The sequence below is a fragment of the Salmo salar genome, chromosome 18 (assembly GCF_965601325.2).
Source record: "Salmo salar chromosome 18, fSalSal1, whole genome shotgun sequence".
Classification (NCBI taxonomy): Eukaryota; Metazoa; Chordata; class Actinopteri; order Salmoniformes; family Salmonidae; genus Salmo; species Salmo salar.
The window spans coordinates 14224508-14239277 of record NC_138308.1 but is presented as its reverse complement, the minus strand read 5'-3'; the positions used below and the strand labels follow the sequence as shown (position 1 = coordinate 14239277).

At 40.8% G+C, this 14770-nt stretch overlaps 2 protein-coding genes across 6 annotated transcripts in view; one reads left to right on the top strand and one right to left on the bottom strand.

Annotated features, from left to right (window-relative positions):
• The first annotated feature begins 458 nt into the window (after positions 1-458).
• On the top strand, positions 459-1388 carry LOC106576720 (barrier-to-autointegration factor-like protein). Of its 3 annotated transcripts, none has more exons than XM_014154061.3 (3): positions 459-565; positions 737-864; positions 1132-1388. In XM_014154061.3, exons 2-3 carry the CDS (start codon positions 739-741, stop codon positions 1276-1278), a joined length of 273 nt encoding a protein of 90 aa, XP_014009536.1. In that variant the 5' UTR covers positions 459-565; positions 737-738; the 3' UTR covers positions 1279-1388. The 3 variants fall into 3 exon arrangements, with proteins under 3 accessions (XP_014009536.1, XP_014009535.1, XP_014009537.1); XM_014154060.1 differs by having other exon boundaries at positions 470-588; XM_014154062.3 differs by having other exon boundaries at positions 533-588; positions 724-864.
• The window catches only part of LOC106576718 (ectonucleoside triphosphate diphosphohydrolase 6), a 30581-nt gene continuing 17188 nt past the window's right edge, over positions 1378-14770 (bottom strand). For 2 of the 3 annotated variants that reach the window (XM_014154059.3, XM_014154058.3), the window contains 8 exons: positions 14571-14659; positions 13840-13919; positions 7136-7200; positions 6416-6520; positions 2404-2544; positions 2227-2283; positions 1943-2055; positions 1378-1836 (listed from right to left, as the gene is read on the bottom strand). In XM_014154059.3, coding sequence (XP_014009534.3) covers positions 1753-1836; positions 1943-2055; positions 2227-2283; positions 2404-2544; positions 6416-6520; positions 7136-7200; positions 13840-13919; positions 14571-14659 — 734 coding nt within the window. In that variant the 3' untranslated portion in view covers positions 1378-1752. Of the gene's footprint in view, positions 1837-1942; positions 2093-2226; positions 2284-2403; positions 2545-6415; positions 6521-7135; positions 7201-13839; positions 13920-14570; positions 14660-14770 lie in introns of all 3 variants that reach the window. The other variant, XM_045700762.2, reaches the window with a different exon arrangement.

The window sequence follows — 14770 nt, the reverse complement described above, 5'->3', positions numbered from 1 at the left end:
TGCAGTTGACAAATTATTTGTAATTATGTTCAGGCCTCCTGACAATCCGCTCAGGTAAAAATCTGTGCTAGGCTGAATCTAGTTGATGATCCCTGCTATATGCACTCAGCCATGCATTGAACGGTCTGTTTGCGAACAGTGATTGAGTTCTATTATAGTCTAAATTATGACTATCCAATCTACTCATCACATTACGAATAGAAGGGTTTCTTACGTAATTTGCAAATGTGATGATGCATGAAATGCTATATTATAAAGGTGCATTTTTATGATCAAAATAAGCTTCCACAAACTAAACTTATGCGCCGTCTATACCATTTCCTAACCTTAACCTCAATCTCCTTACCTGCTACGTTATTTCGCCTAACCTGCTGTTAGTTCTCCTAACCTGCTGTGTAAACAGACCACCAATCCCCACATACCATCAGTAGCCTATCGTCACACTCTCATTTAATTATCTACAGGTGTTTTAGTACGCAAATTCGCGCACTTTTATAGCACGTGATCGGTCAAATCATAAACGCGTGGTAACAATTAGTAAAGACCAGTGTGTCCATTGTCTCGGGTAAGGACGTGAAATACAATAGTGTAAGTTATTTCAACATGTTTAGACGTATACCTACTGAAATATTAACTGGAAGCTGTAGGTAGCTAATGTTACTCGAGTGAGTTAGCACACTCGAGTAACATTAGTTGTTTGACTACTAGACCATCATTGCGCAGTTGTCTCTTGCAGAAATGTCGACCACTTCTCAGAAGCACAGGGACTTCGTTGCAGAACCCATGGGCGATAAACCGGTGACTGCACTGTCGGGAATTGGCGAGGTCTTGGGAAATAAACTGGAGGAGCAAGGTTTTGACAGAGTAAATTCGTTTTTTTTTTGTTTTTTTACAGCGGTTCACATGCTATGCATTCTGGACTAGATACATTGTTTACCTCTTAGAATGTTAACGTTAGGTCAAGTATTGTGGAACACCTGCACCTTAAGTTGTCAAGGCTTTGGCTTCGTGGCAAATGGGGACTGGTCAATGCACCCTATGGACAGTAGCACCACAGTACTGACCTGCACTTAAGGGCAGGCCCACTGCAACAAAGTAATATGTAGGATAACTGCTGCATCTCCTTCTTAGGCCTTTGTGGTTCTGGGTCAGTACCTGCTGCTGCGGAAGGATGGGGAGCTGTTCACTGAGTGGCTGAAAGACACCAGCGGAGCCAACACTAGGAATGCTACATCCTGCTCCCAGTGCCTGAGAGAGTGGTGTGATTCATTCCTATGAGTCCCTAATGTAACATTTTTAAAGATTAGAACATTAATCTGTTTATAGTGGAAATGTCAGTGGCTTGGTTTGTCTGAGCAGAATAATTTAATAAAGATGTGGAATCTAAATAGTTTTCTTTTATTCAAAATACATATGCCTTTATTACCCCCAATTGATTCTGAATTGTACACAGAAAATGACATTTTAGCACAAAGTTATATTCAAATACTAAATATATAATTGGTCATGCTCCTTTAAACTACAGCAGTAGCATGTGCTTTTATTACACAACCAACATTCCTTAAGTATAAACCAACCACGCCTGCTAAAATAAAAGTCAAACATTCAAAAGGCAACTGGTAAAATAAACTAAAATTCTGAAAACTTTGCACAGAAAAATAAGTACAATCACTTTGGGAAAACGGCCTGAGTACTTTGCAGCACAGAAACTGGCATGTCATGGCAGCAGCGAGGTGAGGTGAAACTGGCAGCTCACTGACTGTGGAGGGACTCAATGTAGTGGAAAGTAGCCCCCAGAGCCCAACTAGTCTCCACTTCATCAATCTTCCTCGCCAGCTGAAAGCACACACAAATCACTTCCTTGACCATCGGATGCAGACCCATGAAAATGCATTGATTAAGATTGAATAATAAATGGCATGTCTTTGCATTTGGTTCTCACCTTAAATACTTTTTCTTTGGGAAAACCAAGCTCTTGCAGTATCGTAGAGATGTAGGTTAGATCCAGACAAAGGAAAGGATTCTCTCTGGGAGTAACTGTCATTCCGTTGCACACTGGGAGAAATAAATGGTGATTTCTTGCAAGTATTCACTAAATTCCAAAAATTAAGTGTGTGAAAGCAATGAGTCAAGCGTTCATTAAAAGGGATAAGTCAAGTTCATATTCAGTTCAGTAGCAGCGAACCACATACAGTACACAACTGCAGCATGAGGGCGCTGTCTTACCTCTTTTAGCAGTGTCAATGTAATCGCTGACTTTTATAGTCCCTCCTGTTTTCTCATCTGAGTGAAAGGGGATATTAGAATAGAACTACATTAAATTAATATATGAAGATGTCATTAAACTAAGCAGCATATTCATTTACACCAACTGAAGTGGCAAAAGGTAGGTAGTGTTCCTACCAATAGCGCCCAGATCCACAGCTCTGTCATAGTAGTATGAAAAGGCATAGAATTCAATATCTTTGGCTTCTTCTGCCTTCTTCACCTTCCTATACAGCACCTTCTCCACTTTCCTAAGGCAGGACTCATAAATGGGCTCTCCTGAAACAGAAACAAAACTTAATGCATTAAAAAAATGGTCAGGTTAGGCACTGTCTATAGAAGGCAATGAATTGTTTATTAAAGGTGCAATATGCAGAAATTGATCCGCCGTTTCCTGGTTAATAAAATTCTAATAGTTCGCCTAATTTCAGTTAGTGACAAAACAAGCAATTGTATAGAGTATAGAAAATCATTGTACCACCTAAACCGCTGAGAAATATATTTTCAATATAAACCAGAAATATAGTATTTTCAGCTGGTGTACAAAACTAAAAGCCAAAATCAAATCAAATGTTATTAGTCACATGCGGCGAATACAACAGGTGTAGACCTTACAGTGAAATGCTTACTTAAAAGCCCCTAACCAACATTGTAAATTCAAAAAAATACGGATAAGAATAAGAGATAAAAGGAACAAGTAATTAAAGAGCAGCAAAATAACAACAGTGAGACTATTTTTATTTTTTATTTTACCTTTATTTAACTAGGCAAGTCAGTTAAGAACAAATTCTTATTTTCAATGACGGCCTAGGAACGGTGGGTTAACTGCCTCGTTCAGGGGCAGAACAACAGATTTTTACCTTGTCACCTCAGGATTTGATCTTGCAAACTTTCGGTTACTAGTCCAACGCTGTAAACACTGGGCTACCCACCACCAATATACAGGGGGGTACCGATACAGAGTCAATGTGCGGGGGCACCGGTTAGTTGTAGTATGTACATTTAGGTAGAGTAATTAAAGTGACTATGCATAGATGACAACAGAGAGTAGCAGTGGTGTAAAGAGGGGGAGAGGGGCAATGCAAATAGTCTGGGTAGCAATTTGACGAGATGTTCAGGAGTCTTATGGCTTGGGGATAGAAGCTGTTTAGAAGCCTTTTGGACCTAGACTTGGCTCTCTGGGCCCGCTTGCCGTGCGGTAGCAGAGAGAACAGTCTATGACTAGGGTGGCTGGAGTCTGACAATTTTTAGGGCCTTCCTCTGACACCGCCTGGTATAGAGGTCCTGGATGGCAGAAAGCTTGGCCCCAGTGATGTACTGGGCCGTTCGCACTACCCTCTGTAGTGCCTTGCGGTCGGAGGCCGAGCAGTTGCCATACAGGCAGTGATGCAACCAGTCAGGATGCTCTCGATGGTTCAGCTGTAGAAACTTTGGAGGATCTGAGGACCCATGCCAAATCTTTTCAGTCTCCTGATGGGGAAAAGGTTTTGTCATACCTTCTTCCCGACTGTCTTGGTGTGCTTGGACCATGTTAATTTGTTGGTGATGTGGACACCAAGGAACTTGAAGCTCTCAACCTGCTCCACTGCAGCCCCGTCGATGAGAATGGGGGCGTTCTCGGTCCTCTTTTTCCTGTAGTGCACAATCATCTCCTTTGTCTTGATCACGTTGAGGGAGAGGTTGTTGTCCTGGCACCACATGGCCAGGTCTCTGACCTCCTCCTTATAGGCTGTCTCGTCGTTGTCGGTGATCAGGCCTACCACTGTCATGTCATCTGCAAATTTAATGATGGTGTTGGAGTCATGCCTGGCCGTGCAGTCATGAGTGAACAGGGAGGACAGGAGGGGACTGAGCACGCACCCCTGAGAGGCCCCTGTGTTGAGGATCAGCGTGGCGGATGTGTTGTTACCTACCCTTACCACCTGGGGGCAGCCCGTCAGGATGTCCAGGATCCAGTTGCAGAGGGAGGTGTTTAGTCCCAGGGTCCTTAGCTTATTGATGAGCTTTGAGGGCACTATGGTGTTGAACGCTAAGCTGTAGTCAATGAATAGCATTCTCACATAGGTGTTCCTGTTGTCCAGGTGGGAAAGGGCAGTGTGGAGTGCAATAAAGATTGCATCATCTGTGGATCTGTTGGGGCGGTATGCAAATTGGAGTGGGTCTAGGGTTTCTGGGATGATGGTGTTGATGTGAGCCATGACCAGCCTTTCAAAGCACTTTATGGCTACAGCCGTGAGTGCTACAGGTCGGTAGTCATTTAGGCAGGTTACCTTAGTGTTCTTGGGCACAGGCACGATGGTGGTCTGCTTAAAACATGTTGGTATTACAGACTCGGACAGGGAGAGGTTGAAAATGTCAGTGAAGACACTTCCCAGTTGGTAATCCGTCTGGCCCTGCGGCCTTGTGAATGTTGACCTGTTTAAAGGTCTTACATCGGCTGCAGAGAGCATGATCACACAGTCTTCCAGAACAGCAGATTCTCTCATGCATGTTTCAGTGTTATTTGCCTCGAAGCGAGCATAGAAGTGGTTTAGCTCGTCTAGTAGGCTTGTGTCACTGGGCAGCTCTCAGCTGTGCTTCCCTTGTAGTCTGTAAAGGTTTGCAAGCCCTGTCACATCCGACGAGCGTCAGAGCCGGTATAGTACGATTCGATCTTCGTCCTGTATTGACGCATTGCCTGTTTGATGGTTCGTTGGAGAGCATAGCAGGATTTCTTACAAGCTTCCGGGTTAGAGTCCCGCTCCTTGAAAGCGGCAGCTCTAGCCTTTAGCTCAGTGCGGATGCTCCCTGTAATCCATGGCTTCTGGTTGGGGTATGTACGTACGGTCACTATGGGAGTGACGTCATCTATGCACTTATTGATGAAGCCAAAGGCTGATGTGGTGTACTCCTCAATGTCATCGGAGGGATCCCGGAGCATATTCCAGTCCTGTAGCTTAGCATCTGCTTCATCTGACCACTTTTTTATTGATCTAGTCTCTGGTGCTTCCTGCTTTAATTTTTGCTTGTAAGCAGGAATCAGGAGGATAGAATTATGGTCAGATTTACCAAATGGAGGGCGAGGGAGAGCTTTGTATGCTTCTCTGTGTGTGGAGTATAGGTGGTCCAGAGTTGTTTTTCCTCTGGTTGCACATTTAACATGCTGATATAAATTTGGTGAAACGGATTTAAGTTTCCCTGCATTAAAGTCCCCAGCTACTAGGAGCGCCGCCTCTGGGTGAGTGTTTTCTTGTTTGCTTTTGGCAGAATACAGCTCATTCAATGCTGTCTTAGTGCCAGCCTCTGATTGTGGTGGTATGTAAACAGCTACGAAGAATACAGATGAAAACTCTCTCGGTAGGTAGCGTGGTCTTCAGCTTATCATGAGATACTCTACCTCAGGCGAGCAATAGCTCGAGACTTCCTTAGATATCGTGCACCAGCTGTTATTTACAAAAATACATAGCCCGCCGTCCCTTGTCTTACCAGACACCGCTGTTCCATCCTGCCGGTACATCGTATAACCAGCCAGCTGTTACAGTTTTTAATGTCCCGTTGGTAGTTTAATCTTCTGCGTAACTCGTCGATTTTATTCTCCAAGGATCGCATGTTTGCTAGCAGAATGGAGGGAAGTGGGGGTTTATTCGATCGCCTACGAATTCTCAGAATGCAGCCCCCCCTTCAGCCCCCCTTTCTCCGCCTCCTCTTCACGCAGATCACAGGGATCGGGGCCTGTTCCCAAGGAAGCAGTATATCATTTGCGTCGGGCTCGTCAGAGTCGTGAAAGGAAAAAAGGATTCTGCTAGTCCGTCGTGAGTAATCGCAGTCTTGATGTCTAGAAGTTATTTTTGGTCATCAGACGGTAGCAGCAACATTATGTTCAAAATAAGTAAACAAATAAGTTACAAACAACGCAAATAAATGAATAAAAAACAATCAGCTGGGGGCACGTAAAACGTCTGCCTTCTTCTCTCTCTTAAAAGACGCAAAAACAAAACTTAAGAACTGGAATCATAGAAATATCGCACATAGAACAGATCTACCACTTCTTAGACTTGCTTTCAATGAGAATGACAGCTCTATATCTCACATTTCTATGTGAATTTGACAATTGGTATTTAGCATTAGTAATATTATTGTTAAGTTAGTTATTAATCCCTTTTTACTGTACCTGCTTTCTGGCCCTTCACAGTATACAGAACTTCTGCATGTTCCCATTGGCCAGAGTAGTCCGGGGCCAAGCAGGGACTTACTAGCTCTGTGCTGCTGCCCTCTACTGTTTAAAATAGAACAGAGAACGCACTTAGAATTTGGACCTGACCAACAACCTATAGCTCATGTTTTGGTACACATGCAGGATATATCTATCTATATAGATATATGGAAGCTATGGCTGGAGAAGGCTACATCTTTTTTTTAAGAGCTCTTATAAAAATTAAACAATGAACTAATGTGATGTTGCCGTTTGGCCAACAATTTCCAATATAAGTCAAATGCTGTAAGGGGACACAGCATCTGAAATTGCTGTGCTCCAACATAGGTTTTATGGCTTTTGGCCAACATCTGTTGGCACACTAAAAAGCAACCCTATAACCAAAAAAGCATTGAGGGAACATTGAGAATAAATAGATTGTACAACAAACAAATGTATCAACAAAGAAATCTGATTAAAATTCAAATGTCTAAAATGCAAATCCCCATGGAGAACTGCATCCGGGGCATTCGACTGATGGCAGTTCTTAAAGCCAGGCATCAACTAAATCACAGCAACAGCTGGCATGCAAGGAATTAATCTTGGTCCATGTTATTAAAAGATTAGATAATGGCTTATTTATCGGGACGGGGAGGGTCTTTAAAGGCAACGATGAAAGCAAATTGAAAAACCACATACAAGGCTGTCCCTCGATTCCTCCCAAGACAGCTAGTCTTGCCGACATCAAGCCTAGACCAAGGTAGCTGTGCAAGACAGAAAGCAGAATCAGTGTGTGACACACAGAAATAAGATTGAGAGAGGTGTGTGTCAGAGTTTGTATAGTCATAGTTTGAACAATGATTGTGCACTGTGCAACATGCAACCAAACTTAGTAGGGTCATACACACTAACCTGAGGACAGAAAGAATACAACAGTTTCAATGCACCTCTCTGAACAACATCGCCGAGGGTTGATTTTCAGGAAAGCCAAATACTAAACAACATTTCCCACCAAAGCTGTTTTAGCGCTTTGCCTAATATAAGATATTATTAAGCCAAACATGTAAGAGTGTATTTGAGCGCATATACTGCCATTGACGTTTGTTGTGCAGGGCCAGATCCAGTCGCGTACTGCTGGCTGCAAAAGTCTCAAATTCAGAGGCTGAGCTAAGACCTTCAAAAGTCAATCAGTTATAAAACAGTTTTGCTTTGAGTTAAAACTTTGCTTTGAATGGGAAGTCATATTTTACAATGCAAGACTCTGTTGCAATCTAGTTAGTTCAAAACTGATTTTAGGGGGCAACAGCCAGCAGACGAGGGTTTAAACCAGCAACTCTTGCAGTTATGCAAGCATACCACCTGTGCCTTAAGGTTCAGACCTTTTGTCAGAGTCCCCATTACAGGTTACAATAGCACTGCCAATGACAGGCTTTGCATGTGGAAAGGTTATATAATGCTAGAGGTCAACCGATTATGAATTTTCAACGCCGATACCGATTATTGGAGGGCCAAAAAAGCCGGTACCGTTTAATCGGCCGATATATATATATATATATATTTGTAATAATGACAATTACAACAATACTGAATGAACAATGAACACTTTTATTTTAACTTAATATAATACATAAATAAAATCTATTTAGTCTCAAATAAATAATGAAACATGCTCAATTTGGTTTAAATAATGCAAAAACACAGTGTTGGAAAAGAAATTTAAAGTGCAATATGTGCCATGTAAAAAAATGTAACGTTTAAGTTCCTTGCTCAGAACATGAGAACATATGAAAGCTGGTGGTTCAATATTCCCAATTCTTCAATATTCCCAGTTAAGAAGTTTTAGGTTGTAGTTATTATAGGAATTATGACACGTCGACTATTTCTCTCTATACTATTTGTATTTCATATACCTTTGACTATTGGATGTTCTAATAGGCACTTTAATATTGCCAGCCTAATCTCAGGAGTTGATAGGCTTGAAGTCATAAACAGCGCTGTGAAGCAAGCATTGCTAAGAGCTGCTGGAAAACGCAGTAAAGTTTGAATGAATGCTTATGAGCCTGCTGCCGCCTACCGCCGCTCAGTCAGACTGCTCTATCAAATTGTAGACTTAATTATAATATAATAAACACAGAAATTCGAGCCATTAATATGGTCAAATCCGGAAACTAGCATTTCGAAAACAAAACTTTTATTCTTTCAGTGAAATACAGAGCCGTTCCGTATTTTATCGAACGGGCGGCAACCTAAGTCTAAATATTACTGTTACATTGCACAACCTTCAATGTTATGTCATAATTATGTAAAATTCTGGCAAATTAGTTCGCAACGAGCCAGGCGGCCCAAACTGTTGCATATACCGACTCTGCATGCAATGAACGCAAGAGAAGTGACACAATTTCCCTAGTTAATATTGCCTGCTAACATTAATTTATTTTAACTAAATATGCAGGTTTAAAAATATATACTTCTGTTTATTGATTTTAAGAAAGGCATTGATGTTTATGGTTAAGTACATTCGTGCAACGATTGTGCTTTTTTCGCGAATGTGCTTTTGTTAAATCATCCCCCGTTTGGCGAAGTAGGCTGTGATTTTTTAGATTTTTAGATTTTTTTTAGATTTTTTTTTTTTTTTACAGGCACCGCATTGATTATATGCAATGCAGGACAAGCTAGTTAACCTAGTAATATCATCAACCATGTGCAGTTAACTAGTAATTATGTGAAGATTGATTGTTTTTTATAAGATAAGTTTAATGCTAGCTAGCAACTTACCTTGGCTCCTTGCTGCACTCGCGTAACAGGTGGTCAGCCTGTCATGCAGTTTCCTCGTGGAGTGCAATGTAATCGGACATAATCAGCATCCAAAAATGCCGATTACCGATTGTTATGAAAACTTGAAATCGGCCCTAATTAATCGGCCATGCCGATTAATCGGTCGACCTCTATATAATGCACCTTTAAACCGAAAAATAAAGGAAATTCACGAGCACCACAATGCCTACTTCACCCATGGTTTTCCAGCACACAGCTTTGACCTACTACAGTAGCTATGTTCGTCTACTGTACTTCAAACAATGTGTAGGCAGGTTGCGTAGGATTCAAACTTTCTCAAACAGCCTATTCAAATAAAATCATTCTTTTTGGGGGATATCTGGATAGTCGAAATGCATGTTTTAAAGCGGCAATCAGCAGTAGAAACAATAACAAAGCAGGCTCCCTGCCACTGTTCGATAAAAAGTAGAGATGAGGCTAGAGAAATGTAACCACTCTCAAATTCATAGACAGCTATGGATGTAAGGACTGAGCATCCAGGATATCAAAATTACAGGTTTAAACATGTTTTAAGGCTATATAGTGTCTGTTTACATTTTATGGATGTAGCAACTGCCCCTTTAAAGAAAAATATGAGTTATTTTTTTTAAACTCAAATGGGGACTTGCTTGCTCGACTCAGGAGAGCACTCTGCTTGTTGTTTCAGCACAGAAGGGAGGGGCAGGAGAGAAGAAGAGGCTGGTGTGTCCGACATGGAGAGAGAAAGTAGCCAAACATGTTGCTGTGATAAGTTATCTATCGTCTCATCTGGTAGTGTGGGTCTTGACAGCATGAAATCGATGTAAAGAAGCTAGCTAGCAAGGCTAATTGAGGCTATTTGCCTCACTCCCTTGTCCTTGTCTACAACAACTCCATTCATATTAAACAACAGCCTACCTGTTGGTTGATCATTGTAGCCTACTACATCTCATTTAGCCATTTATTCCGTAATTGTAATTCCATTTTGCATTAGAAATCTCCTACTTCACTTGCTACACATGGAGACTCCGACTGTAACGTTAGTGCTGCTTTGATAGACAGACAATAACAAGCTACACAAGCTGTCATAAACCTATTGTTTTATTACAAATTTGAATGTCATGGTCTAACCTTTTCTGTATCAATGTCACATAGATCATTTAATGATTTCTTTGACAAAGCCTTTTCAATAAAATAGGTCTTTTTTTTCCTTCTAAAAAAATGAATACTCTCACAAGTATTCGAATACTAAACTAAAGTCACTTCGGATATTCTAATAACCGTGCTGGGCATTATACTGTATTTTACCGGCATTGATGCACAGAATGGTTTGGGTTTTTACTTTACCTTGTATAACAGTATTTGAATGTTTGGTTTGTTAAATGTGATATGCAGTGTGTAACGTCCATTTTTATAGATAACACCCTTACTTGAATCATCCCTCTCCGGTCTCTCCATGCCGCTTTCCACACAGACCTAGCCCTGCCCCGTAACTCAATAATAAAGGTTAAATAAAAAAATATATAAAAAAAGAAGCGCATCGGCTGTTGCTTGACCACGAGACACTTTAGTTCAGTCTGCACGGTCAATGCAGCACATGCAACAATGTTGATGATAGTGATATTATTCCCACTTTGCTTCTTAATATACACCCACATGTGCTCTATAATGACACTAGTAGTTTGTTTCTTACAGCTAGTTTGTCTTTTCTAAGCAAGTTTTAGCTAAATCGTGTTAGCCTCTAATGCTAATCGCTAGTTAGTTGGCTAGCTAGTTAATAAATGTACTGGGTCAGAGCAAACTTAGCTAGCTATACAGTCTTATACCAGTGATGGTGTAGGCCTAAATAAACATTTATTTTCCCTGGTTGACACATACATGCTCAGCAATTTTTGGCCAATCTCCAACCTTCCATTCTTAAGAAAAATTCGGGAGAATTTGGTTTTCAAACAGTTAAATGATTTAAGTGACAACTTTATTTTTGAAAAATTTCAATCTGGTTTTCGTGCCCACCACAGCAGAGAGACAGCCTTAGTTAAAGTGGTAAATGATCTCAGAGCCAACACAGATGCCAAACAGCTTTCTTGGATTAAGTGCTGCATTCGACACTGTTGACCATGATGTCCTTCTGGACAGACTGGAGAGGTGGGTTGGCCTCTCCGATCCAGTTTTAAATTGGTTTAGGACCTATTTACCAGTCAAGTTTTTTTGTCACCTGTGGTGAACATAACTCAGAGAAAATACATATGTATTGTGGCGTTCCACAAGGTTCAATTTTGGGTCCGGTACTGTTCAGTTTATATATGTTACCCCTTGGTAGCGCTATCAGAACGCACAGTATTAATTTTCACTGATACACAACTCGACGGATACATTATTAGGCTATATTAGGGATTGAAATACCTCCTCCATCTAAATCAAGACAAGACCGAGGTAAAAAAAAACCTAGGTGTTATTTTAGATTCTGAACTAAATTTCGATTATCACACATTAGGAATGTTACAACAAAAAAAAATGTACCAGCTGAGGAACAAACGGTGCGGTCGTTTTCGCTCCGGTTGATACAGGGAGACTCATCCATGCTTTTATATTATATAATTTTTTATATTACCCAAACTCAGTAACATAATTTGATTGCATTCTGTTACTTTTAGATTACTTTCCCCTTAAGAGGCATTAGAAGAAGACAAAAATGTATGTTACCAACTGGACGACATCTATTTCAGGATAAATCCATGTTGCTGGCCATATATGGATGTTAAATTTTACTTTATGGGTTGGTTATGTAGGCTTCTTCTAACCCATCGCCTTATACTACAGATAATTTAATCATATTATCTTTACATTAAAAAGATATAAAGTCTATCAGAATTCCAGTCATTCTAATTAATTTAATACCCCTTGATCTTCAAGAAAAGGACTTAGAAATATGAAAGTATAGATAAGCCAAATCGTTTTACCTGAGCATAACCCCAAAACTAAGGACTTATTAGCCAGCCCTACTCTGTTGTTTATGATCTTGTTGTCATGGAGGACTGATTGGACTCATTGATTCGAGTTGAAAATGAAATGCTGCGCTCATGGAATGGCATGTTTGAGCACTACTGAAAAGTGCTATTTACATATGAAAAATGAATGCCATATGCTGCATTTGCTAAAGGTCTATTGTTTACCTTTTTGTTGGTGACACTTGATAACATGCAACTGTTTAAAGGGCAAATCCACAGATGAAACAATGACAAAACGGACACCCCACCTCTGTTTTGGTAAAAAGCTGAGGGATGGGCCTGGAGAAATGTAAACACTCTCAGATTAATCGACAGAGCTATGGATGCAAGGACTGACCATCCATGATATAACAATTATTGTTTAAACCATGTTCTGAGGCTATACAGTGTTTGTTTACATTACAATATTTACACACATTGGAGTAAAACAAGCTTATATTTTGGGTTCTCATGGAGTGTGACAGTTGAACTTAGCTCATGAGGCATTTCTAAGTTATATTCTTGAAGAATCAATGGATATTGATTTTCTTTATTTTTACTATTTTCTACATTGTAAAATAATAATGAAGATATCAAAACTATGAAATAACACGTGGAATTATGATGACAGCTTTGGACACTCTTGGCATTATCTCAACCAGCTTCATGAGGTGGTCACCTGGAATGCATTTCAATTAACAGGTGTGCCTTGTTAAAATTTACTTAGTGTAATTTCTTTCCTTCTTTATGCGTTTCAGCCAATCAGTTGTGTTGTGACAAGGTAGGGGGTTATACAGAAGATAGCCCTATTTGGTAAAAGACCAAGTCCATATTATGGCAAGAACAGCTCAAATAAGCAAAGAGAAACAACAGTCCATCATGACTTTAAGACATGAAGGTCAGTCAATACGTTTATTAAGTTAAGTTTCTTCAGGTGCAGTCACAAAAACCATCAAGCGCTATGATGAAACTGACTCTCATGAGGACCGCCACAGGAATGGAAGACCCAGACTTACCTCTACTGCAGAGGATAAGTTCATTAGAGTTACCAGCCTCAGAAATTGCAGGCCAAATAAATGCTTCACAGAGTTCAAGTACCAGACACTGTTCAGAGGAGACTGTGTGAATCAGGCCTTTGTGGTCGAATTGCTGCAAAGAAACCACTAATTTCGGCTGTTTAAGAAAGGTTTGAATCCTAGCAACCTGTCTACACATTGTTTGAAGTGCAATAGATCATCATAGCTACTGTAGTAGATCAAAGCTGTGTGCTGGAAAATCTTGGTAGAGCATGGGTGAAGTAGCCATTGTGGAGCTCATGTGAATTTCCTTTATTTTTCGGTTTTAGACCAATGCCTACTTCTCACTTAAAACATATATTTTTTTGTTTTAAATAGCAATACGTTTCCCCCAATTAAATCATGGTAGAAGACAAAATAGACCAGTTTGCAGCTGGATGCACCATACTGCAGGTTTGACATAAAGACGGAACCCACTGGGCACAGACGTCAATTCAACATCTATTCCACATTGGTTCAACGTAATATCATGACCAGCGTGTACCCAGTGGGAAGAGGGCTTTCCAAAGAGCACATCTATCTGTCTAAACACAGTGCATGGTAGTACCTGTGTGAGTAGAGTGTGTGGGTGCTGTTGAACATCTGAAATGATGTCATGTATTCGATGGGTGAGGTCTGGATGGTCTTCTGGAGAGAGAAAAAAGATGCAAAACATAAATGATCATTGTGTGGCTGTATAAATTTGCAAGCAAAACATTATTTCTAGATGTAAATGTCAGAATCAAACATGTTTTCTTATATTAACCTTGGCAATTCCTGGGTGACCAGTTACAGCTTATACAACATATCACACTGTGCTGTTCGACATCAAACCGACAAAAAGGATCTACTCAATAAGGAGAAAAAAACTGCCACAATCTGCAAACCAATTTCATCCCTAAAGCGTGAAGAGTTTAAACTCTTCGAAAAGCAGTGTAATGACATGGTAAATTGGTCCTCAATCCCTCGTGTACAAGACCTGACCTAGTTAAGGAACAAGAACCCCCCCCCATCCAACCTAATGTCCAACAACGTTTATTTACCAGCCCTTTAGGATTAGCGTGGCATTTGCAGATTAAGCCCTAAAATGAGAGGCCATCCTGGTAGTTTGTGTTGCTTTAGAGAAGAGATCTGGCTTCGTTGTGTGTGTGTGTGTGTGTGTGTGTGTGTGTGTGTGTGTGTGTGTGTGTGTGGTGTGTGTGTGTGTGTGTGTGTGTGTGTGTGTGAGAGAGAAAGAGAGAGAGAGAGACAGACTTTGGGCATGAGCGTCCGGTATCAAACAGAGATGCCTTATTGTACCTCATCCTGAGGAGAGAAGGTGATCTGGGTGGACCCCCCTCCCAAATCCAGCATCCCCACAGTGGGTGTGTCAGAGCTGTGGAGACCCCCTGCAGAGAGAGCGAGAGAGGGCGAAAGAGGGGGTGGGGTAGGGGGGCAGTACCAGTGTGGTCACCAAAGAGGAACTGGGGATGCAGCGCTAGGCTAATCCAATAACAGGT